Below are 9846 nucleotides of genomic sequence, written 5' to 3'. Positions count from 1 at the left end.
AAGGTGAAAACATATCACATGAGACTATTTTAATCAGCCCACCGTGACTTAAGCGATTAATATACTATGAAATGAGGACTAAGCAGAATACATTACGAACAAAGCTAGTACATATATGAAGAAAGCAAAGAAGATGAAAGACGGCTTAGATTAACCAGGAAAAAAAAATGAGGGAAGTGAGTAGAGGATAATAGAAGTCTTGAAACCAGTAATCTAGATTACCACTCAAAAGCTTGACGAGAAAAATGGGATAGACTTACTCTGTTCTAAGTTCTAACTTCAAATTGTAACGCAGACTTTTTTTATAACAAAAAGCAGACACAGAAACATGATACTCTATTCATAGAGCACCTAAAAAAGCTCTAAGAGGATGTAATTACATAACCACAATTCACAAGGCAGAGAAGTATGGAGTCATATCTGATCACAAACTAGATTACCCCCAAATTTGTTGATGACCAATATTCCAAAAACAATCACCTGAGACCCCATTTACAGTGAACAATGGCATCACAAGCAGAACAATTTAATTACCCCCAAATTTTAAAACATGAGCACTGAGAGACTTACAAAGATATATGGTGATATAAAATATCACACCACTTAGGTTATCTGTGTATGAAGAGATTGCAAAACAAATGCCGGTCCAAGAAAATTAAGCATACTGTAAACCACTGACGGTGTAACAAGAGCTCAAATTCAAATGTCCTAACCGACGAACCACTGATATCGCAGCCAATATATCTCTTCAGGAATTCCCTAGAATATAATTATCCAGCACAAAAAAATCCCCTAAAGTCGACCACTGTTCAAAGCAGAACTGAAACGCTGCATTTCAGTAACACTCAGATCGAGAATCACGACATCGCAAAACGAACAGAGCAATGAAAACTCAAGAGACGATAGTAACTAACTACGACTAAACACAGATAACATAGTTTTCGTCATATATATAAGAATAATAAAGTCGGATAGAGATTAGTCCATACAAAATTAGATCTCGGAACCAGAAACAAACCCTAAATGCACGGTAATCATCGATAACAAGGAAGCTACAAAATGCCCTGGCGATCCAGACTAACTCACGACTGAATCAACCTTGGAATCGTCATCGGGTAGAGAAGCCCCTCCGTCGCTCACGGCAGAGGTGGCGGAGGACGATCTGGCTTTGACGGCGTCGAGCATCCGCTTGCTGATCTCCTTGGAGTAGACTTGGAGGATCTGGATTCCGTCATCGTCGCCGGAGGCGGAGGAAGCGGCGGTGGAGAAAGCCTCTTCTTCGATAAGAGCGGCGGTGGAGGCGGACTCGTCCTCCGGGAGGGTTCCGTAGCGCTTTGAGAGGACCGACGGAGTCGAAAGCGTCTCGATCAGGCGCTTCACCACCGCCTCGCGCGTGCGCTCCGCCGGAGGCCATATGCTGAAGCTCATCTTCGCGGTGGTCGGTGAAACTAGCTCCTCTTTGCGCGGCGGCGATTCCGGGGCGGTCGTGTCATGCTCTTGCTCCGACATTTTTGTTGTTTTTAGAGAGAGAGAGAGACAGAGGGTTTTTTTTTAAGAGGGCGAGTGAGCTTTTTAAGGGGAATGTAATGTTATTTAGAAGGGAAATCTTTTTTCTTTAAACTTTTCTAAATAGGAAATTATTATTAAAAAAATCTACATAGGAAATTTTGGAATCTATTCTAAATAATATCTAATTCAATTTATAGGGGGTGAAGATTAAAAGTCTGAAATATAACTGTTATTTTACTTAAATATCCTTAGACATAAAAATTTCAAATATATAAAATTGACATTAGTAGTTTTAAATTAATTAGTTGACGGCAATGCTGTTTAATGGCACATCAATCATTTTTTGGCCATATATTTTCTATATTTATGGTCAAATATTTTCTACAAATTGGATTTCATAACACATGTTTTCCAAAATTTCTCTGCTAATTTTTTTTTTTATCAAAAATTAAGATAAAATTATAACATAAGACGTGACATTGCTTTATTTTAATTTATTATTTTAACTTAATATGGATAGCAAGACGTTTCTATATGTAAGGTGACGCGTTTATACACAATGTTTCACCCTTTGTAATTTGTTATCCTTATACAAATGTAATAAAAACAAATGTTGTTGTTTTTGTTTTTGTTTTTGTTTATAATAAAAGAATGAAAAAGCGTTACATTGTCATTGTCTACTTTTTAAATTGACATTTGTCTTAATACTCGCACATGCAATTATTTTGTTGCAATAATTTTGTTTATGATGAATACTGGGAAATGTCCGTATAGCTGTGAAACGGAAAACAAATAATTCATTTTTGTTTTATTTTTATTTTGAATTTATGAGAAGGGTAACTAGAGGAGTGGTGTCTGTGAAATGTGAATTATCAATTATGGAGTGAAAGAAGGAGAGTGATAAGTTGGAATGGTCCCCATTGGAAGGTGACGAGAGGTGAAAGAAAAGTAATTGCGAGTTGGTTATTGCTTTGAAGGTAGATTGATATAGATACATATATATCTATATATATATATATATATATATAGATACATATATATCTATATATATAGATACATATATATCTATATATATAGATACATATATATATATATATATATATATATAGGGCAGGTGTCCTTTAATTCAATACCGGAATGGTCTGCCCTTTTTATTTTATTTTTATCCCTTAATATATTTGTTTAGGTTATATTCCAATTTTATTACTATTATTATAAATTAAGGCCATATCTATACTCAAGGATTCTACTCACGTTCGGTGGAGGCTAATTTAAAGTCTTAAACTAGTTTATTTGTTATCTTTACCCAAAAAAAAAAAAAAAAATTAGGACATAAAATTGAGTTATAGTCGAGTGTTTTTTTTTTAATCTGATGATAAATACAAAATATTTGGTCAAAAAGAAGCCCTCAACATCACGCAATTGATCACCAAACGCACATGGAATGAGATATAACCTCACTCATCCGTTATGGACTTTACTACAGGGAGTTAAATGAACTTTATAATGTGGCCGCGGGATTTCTACTATTATAATTATAAAATAAATTACTTTCTTATATCGGCTTTCTAACTCATGTTCTAGTAGTAATTACATTAGCTTCAACTCATCTTGGGCAATCGGATGATAGATAACGGAAATTTCCGATTCTGATGCTTGAATATTGCCTATCAGAACTACCGCTTCCGATAATCTTGGAATCGGAAATATCTCTTCCGAGGGCACCAAGAAGCAATGAAAATGACCGGCCGATTATTTCCGTTTCTTTTATTTCGGGCCGTAGGATTGAAATCAAACGACGCAGATTTTGTCATTTCTGACTTCGTCAGGCAAACCATTATGTTCGCCGCGGCGAAGTCTGTAACTTTTTTTTTTCAGCATCAGTTTAACACAAATAGAAAGTATTTAAACGGGAAAAAAAAAAAAAAAATCTTTATACACTTGAAGTTATCGGAAATAGAATTTCTAATAAGATTATCGGAAATTTCAATACCGTTAAGCCCAAAACTAGGTCGAAAGCTTAACGATATCGGAAGCTTCCGATACCGTTAAATTTCAAAAGGCACACTAAGAGCACCGATACTTCCTATAGCTTTCATTGCTCAGGTTGAGTTTCAACTTATGAAAATGCATTTTTTTTTTTTTTAACCAAAGCAAACTACTTCAAGATAAAGTGGTTGAAGTTGTGTTATGGAATATGCGTGGGAAATAGCTTGACGGGCTTTCGACAAGGCCTCAAAATGGTGGGTTTCTGGAATAGTGCACACACTTCCCACGACACAAAGTAGTAAAAATTAGAGGTAATTCTAAAATTATGATTATTTGAAAAATAATTTTGATCAAAATCTATTAATTATTTCTAATTCTAAAATTATGACCAAGTTTGTCAATAAACAAAGCTATTTGACATGTTTGTCAATAAACATATTTATTTATTGACATATTTGTCATCAAGAATTATAGTTTTTGAAATTATAAGCAATTGATAGATTTTCGTCAAAAAAGATTTTAAATAGTCATAATTTTTGTATAATCCCTAAAAATTACATCTGATAAAACAGAAGATCGTCGCATCACAAAACTCGACAAATGTCGCGGCGAAAAAGAGCCACCAAGGGAATGGCTCTGGGCATGGAAAGCCCAACACCTTGGCTCATATCAACTCCATCCCCAATTCTCTCCCAATCAAACTCCTATATGATTGATGCAAGAGCGAGCCACGCAACCCGGTTCTCCAGCCCGGCCACGGGACAGTTCCTTTGTCCCATTCCGAATGGTAACAACCTCCCATACTCTCCTTCTTCACTCCACACTCGAGCCTTTACGGTGAGAATCGTTACGAGTCTGTTCTGGTGACGAGAAGAGTTTGTTGGCCACGAACGATAACGAGTTAATAATAATCATAATAAGTAATTAATCGTTGTGTTTAGAGACAAAAACGAAAAGAACGACTCACTGAGGCAAAACCGAGGCCCTGATTCAAGACGGGAAATTAAAAGAGTATGTCATGAGAACGGTCGGGACGGCCGCGGTGCACGAAGGCCGTCCACGGCAAGGGAGGAAGGGTCCAACGACGGTGACTGTCACGGACCAGGCAGCGATTGAAGAACCGGAAAGCTCACAGCTGCATGTCGTGGGCTCGATCGACGTAGTACCAAGTAACTAGAGATTTATGACAAAAGCAATGGGATTATTATTAAGTAGGAAGAATACAAAGCCAGTTTTACAGCAATGGGATTATCAAGTAGAAAGATTGGGCTCTGATTAGAGAAATTATAAATGTCAGACCGTGTCAAGCAAGGAAAGAAATAAGCTATGTATATGAGCTTTCTCAAGATTATTTTTGTGTAACCCTCCCTGATTCCATGAAAGCTATAAATATGCTTAAAAATTGAGTTTCTCGTTTTTTTTTTTAATGAGGAAAAAAAAGATTGAATTGTAATCGGAACAACAGCAGAGCACTAGCCGTGATTTGTACAAACTCAAAATAACCCATTTAACTCTTTTATAAATAAATAAATAAAATCTAATCACCTGAAAAGAACGAAGAGAGAACACTAACATAAGCAAACAACAACAAAACAAAGCAAACGATCTTCATGGGTGAAGACATGGATTCAATATCTCAAAATAGCGATTTGTCTTCATTATTTGAAGTTTAATTTTTTTTTTATTATATAATTTGCGTTTAATTGTACAAACTCAAAATAACCCATTTTAACTCTTATATAAAAATAAAATAAAATTAATCACCGGAAAAGAAAGAAGAGAGAACGCTAACATAAGCAAACAACAACAAAGCAAATGATCTTCATGAGTGAGAACATGTATTCGATATCCGAAAATAACGATTTGTTTTCATTATTTGAAATTTAATTTCTTTTTCTAATATAATCTGAGTTTAAATGTTCCATGTAATCAAGTATATCATCACATCTCACGACTCGACAAAACGGCGCGGGTTGCAAAGGGCCACCAAGGGAGTGGCTCTGGGCATGGAAAGCCCAACGCCCTCGCTCATATCAACCTCTCCGTCGCCGACTCTCTCCCAATCGAACTCCCGAAGGATGGAGGCGAGAGCGAGCCACACGACCCGGTTCCCCAGCCCGGCCCCGGGACAGCCCCTCCGCCCCATCCCGAACGGCAGCAGCCTCCCGCACCCTCCTTCCTCGCCCCACCCCTCGAACCTCTCCGGCGAGAATCTCTCCGGATCCTCCCACCACTGCGGGTCCCGGTGGATCGCCCACGCGTTCACCAGGACCATGGTCCCGGCGGGGACGTCGAACCCGCCCACCACGCACCGCTCGGCGGACTCGTGAGGCACCAGCAGCGGCACCGGAGGGAACAGCCTGTGCGCCTCGTGGACCGCCATGTGGAGGTACCTTAGGCTCGCCACGTCGTGCTCTGTCAGAGTACGGCCGTTGCGCTGCGCTGCGAAGTCGTCGATCTCGGCTCTGACTTTCTTCATTGCGTCTGGGTGGTTTAGGAGAAGCGACATTGTCCACTCCATTGTCGATGACGCCGTGTCTGTTCCGGCCACGAGTAGAATCTGTTGGACACAGATGGTATGACGAATTAGTAATTAAGAAGAAAAAAAATAATTAGTCGTTCATTTAATTGTGAGGCCTAATTATTATTTTAAGACGAAGCAAAATTTCATTTATATTCAGTAGAGTAGACGTTCTAAATATAAATATAAATGAATAAATATTTAGAGCTAGAAGATTTCTAAAAAAGAAGACTAATTAAATTATTCACACTTGAATGTAATTGCCTAAAAAAAATGTACTACGCGTCGCTATCCTGTCGGTAAGAGTTGGTGTGACTAATTATGACCATTTTCATCACTTAACAATAGAACACTACTTTTATAGCATAATTAAAACTTTAAGCAAAACATTTTATCACAAATTATCATAATTCAAATATGTCACCAAAAATCTCGTGGATAAATTTAATCACAAAATAGAGGTATTGACTAAATGTAATATTCCTAGTTTGACATAGTTGTGACAATTTTGTGAGTGCGATCAACATATTGTATTGAATAATCACGGGTGATAAGGCCATGGTATTAATAAACTTATTTTCTTTTCTTTTTTAAGATAATAATAACTTATGTTTTTAAGGATTTTTTTTTACGAAGTAGCCCATTTAAATCAATTGTTTAGCAAAATAGCCAAATTTTCATAAATTAGTGCATTCTAGCCATTTATAATGTAAAATTACTAATATATCCTTAATGTTTTGGTGAATCCGTTTTTCATAAATTTCAAAATAATTAATGCACGTGTCCAAAATTTTAATACACTTATTTTTTAATTCACTTTTTATATATACCAAATAGTTTCAAAACTAGTTCTATCGTCAAAATTAAGCAACAAATTTTCAAAAAAATTAATCATGCCTTCAATTTTGTTAATATCCAGTTTCAAAACACACAAGAAAGTTACATGATTTCAGTCAAAGTGCAAGATTTAAAAAATTTTAATCGTGCCTTCAAAATATTTAATCACTATCTAAACAGGCAATAATATGTTTGAAGTATAGTCATCTGCAATGATAAGACAACGAATTGTCAAAATATTTAATCATACTTTCACACTTTTTAATCCACTCTCTTCTATGAACAAGAAGAAGAAGAAGAAGAAGAAGAAGAAGAAGAAGAAGAAGAAGAAGAAGAAGAAGATGATGGTGATGATGATGACGACCAACGACGAAGCCACTTTTCGATCGTCAACTGGAGCTTTGCAAACTGCTCAACTCATCCTTATATTCCACAGCCTTGCTTCGATTTCCGTCTCCTCATCCACTGCCGCCATCAGAGTAGCCATCAAATTCTCTGCGCCGTCAGATTATGCGTCATCCCTCCTCGTCTCGACGACGCCGTCTCTGAAAATTGTGTTCTTCATTTTCGCGACGGAGACTCTTCCTCCTCCTCGTCGATTCCCTACGTTCATCGGTCGGCGATCGAAGAGGATTCAGGTGATGGAGACGGAGGACGACGCAGATGGCAACAACGATGATGATGGCGATGGCGAGTTCGCGACAGAGACCGTATGGTTTTAGGGTTTTTTTTTTGGGCTCGAAGCAGGTTTTGGTGTTTTAGGTTAAATTTTAACCGTGGGTCGGTAGGTATGGGGCTTAGTAAATGTTTATTTTTGTGATTTTCCGAATTTTAGGCTAGTTTACTTCAACTTTGTAAAATTTGACCATTTTGCTAAGTCCAAACTTTTAAAGGCTAGATAATTTAATCACCCATAACTTTTAATAATGTACTTTAAGGAATCTAAAATATTATATCGAACAAATCACAGGCAACGCCCCGCGCATGGGACCATTATTAAATTTATTGTCGGCCTTACCAATTTAAGAATTCATATTTATCTGATGATCTGATCAGAATGGGACACGGTTTAAGATCATGGAAAATATTTGAGCAAATCAATTAGGCTGTTCAATTTTATTTATAAATAAACTAAAAAGGAAAGGAAAAAAAAATGAATGAGGTAGATAAAGATTATAATTAATAAATTGAATGGACTCACCAAAACGATGCCCTTGATTATGTCGTCGGTGTAAGTCCCAGGGTCAGATCGCTGAAGTTCCAACAAGTTGTCAACAACGTACTTCTTCTGCGACGAAATCCCGCGTCGCTGGTGAATTAGATCCTGAAGAAACTTGTCCAACTCCTTCATCAGCCTTGCGATCTTCCTCTCGATCCCCATCACATCAAACCTCTGAACAAACGGCAAAAAATCACCAATATTCGCTGCCCCGCTGACCTCAACACCCTCGCGGATCACATCCCTGATCCTCTTCGCCTTGTCCACGTCATCCACTAGCTCGCCGTAGAATCTCTTCCCGACGAGGACCATCGTCATGGCGTTGAACGAGATCTCCGTGAACTTCGATTTCAGGTCGATCTTCGCCGCCGCGCCGTGATCTCCGGCCTCGCGGCGGATCTGGTCGATCAGGAGGCGGATCTCGACTTCGCGGAGGGGCGAGAAGGCGGCGAGCTTGGCGGAGGAGAAGAGCTCGGTGGTCATGACGCGGCGGAGGTTTCGCCAGTGGTCGCCGTAGTTGGAGGCGGCGACGGTGGAGTCGCCGTAGTGGAAGTGTTTTCCGGCGATGGTCTTGGGGCGGTTGGCGAGTGCCACGTCGTTTTTGGTGAAGCATTCCTCGGCCGCGGTGGCGGAGGAGACCACTAGGACTTTGCGGGACCCACAGTGGAGGAGTATAACTTTTCCGTGGGCGTCGGAGAGTGACCGGAGAGTCCGGTGGATCGGCTCCTTCAGGAGGTGGAGGTGGCCGATGATCGGAAGCCTCCAATTCGGGCTCGGCGGTGGGTTTCCGGTGGAATTTCTCGGCTTGATGATCAGTAGCTTGATTAACAAGGCAATGAATATGGCCGTTGGCGCTACGTAGAAGAAGAAGTAGAGTTGAGAATTTGTATCCATTTTTCTAAAGTCGACGATTTTCCAACTCGACAGATATGAAATCTGCGGTCTTTTATTGTCTTTTGATTTTGGGTGGGAATGGGATTTTGGCAGGCGCTGAGTGTGTGAACATGGCATTTGACTTTTAGTGGAGACCACACACGCAAAAATTCAATTTGCTTTGTTTATTTATTTAGGTGATATGATATTTATTGATTGAGATATTCGGTCACCGATGACATGAGCTTTATGATATTTGTTGATTGAGATATTCGGGTCACCGATGACATGAGCTTTCTCAAGATGCCGCGTTTAGCTAGCACATGTAATGAATTAAAAACGAGCAACGAATTAATTAGCTCATAAAATGGTTTTGCGCTGCTTGTTATGAGTTATGAGTTATGAGTTATGAGTTATGAGTTATGAATGTATACAAATAAAATAAAATAAAAATAACATCAGCTGTATGACAGAGCAATAACAAAAATAAATTGCGATGATTTGGGGCCGTACTATCCATTTTACACTTGCATTGTCTTCTTGTTTTTTTTTTGAAATTTTACTTCCAGCATGCTTAGCGGCCTTCCTTGTATCGAACTGTCAAATTAATTAGTCGGATATTTCGATGATAAATGAATTGTTGCATGTTTACTATACAAGTTGTTGACATTTTTTACTAGTCGATGGAGAGATTTATCCACTACCTTTTGAAGACATATTTTCTTAAAAAGAGCCTTTGATTTGAAGTGCGCCTAGTGACCTCCCTTAATTGTGCTTGAAAATAACCCTGAATAACATAAGTCATTATTATCTCTAATGATATTATGTGATCTCACTTGAATTCTTATCTTATCTTGTTAAAAGATGTTCAAACTTCAATGTGTATATATTTTAAAAA

The 9846-nt window shown here is 38.3% G+C and overlaps 2 protein-coding genes across 2 annotated transcripts; both read right to left on the bottom strand.

Moving 5' to 3' along the window:
- Positions 1-920: 920 nt before the first annotated feature.
- On the bottom strand, positions 921-1575 carry LOC149392034 (MFP1 attachment factor 1-like). Its single transcript, XM_089621455.1, has one exon. It carries the CDS (start codon positions 1507-1509, stop codon positions 1078-1080), a length of 432 nt encoding a protein of 143 aa, XP_089477581.1. The 5' UTR covers positions 1510-1575; the 3' UTR covers positions 921-1077.
- Positions 1576-5269: 3694 nt separating this feature from the next.
- On the bottom strand, positions 5270-9169 carry LOC149392033 (cytochrome P450 81Q32-like). The gene is made up of 2 exons (XM_089618786.1): positions 8058-9169; positions 5270-6058 (listed from the first exon to the last, which is right to left on the bottom strand). The coding sequence occupies exons 1-2, from the start codon at positions 9084-9086 to the stop codon at positions 5447-5449; spliced, it is 1641 nt and encodes a 546-aa protein (XP_089474912.1). The 5' UTR covers positions 9087-9169; the 3' UTR covers positions 5270-5446.
- Between the last annotated feature and the right edge of the window lie 677 nt (positions 9170-9846).

Source organism: Urtica dioica, chromosome 7 (assembly GCF_054948205.1).
Source record: "Urtica dioica subsp. dioica isolate 48M chromosome 7, U.dioica_male_clone48M_v1_H2, whole genome shotgun sequence".
NCBI lineage: Eukaryota > Viridiplantae > Streptophyta > Magnoliopsida > Rosales > Urticaceae > Urtica > Urtica dioica.
This window is presented reverse-complemented; position numbering and strand designations above follow the sequence as displayed.

Coding starts and splice junctions, on each gene's coding strand:
- LOC149392033 (XM_089618786.1), bottom strand. CDS start 9,086: ATGCCATGTTCACACACTCAGCGCCTGCCAAAATCCCATTCCCACCCA. Junction 6,059..8,057: donor TAATCAAGGGCATCGTTTTG/GTGAGTCCATTC, acceptor TGTGTCCAACAG/ATTCTACTCGTGGCCGGAAC.
- LOC149392034 (XM_089621455.1), bottom strand. CDS start 1,509: ATGTCGGAGCAAGAGCATGACACGACCGCCCCGGAATCGCCGCCGCGC.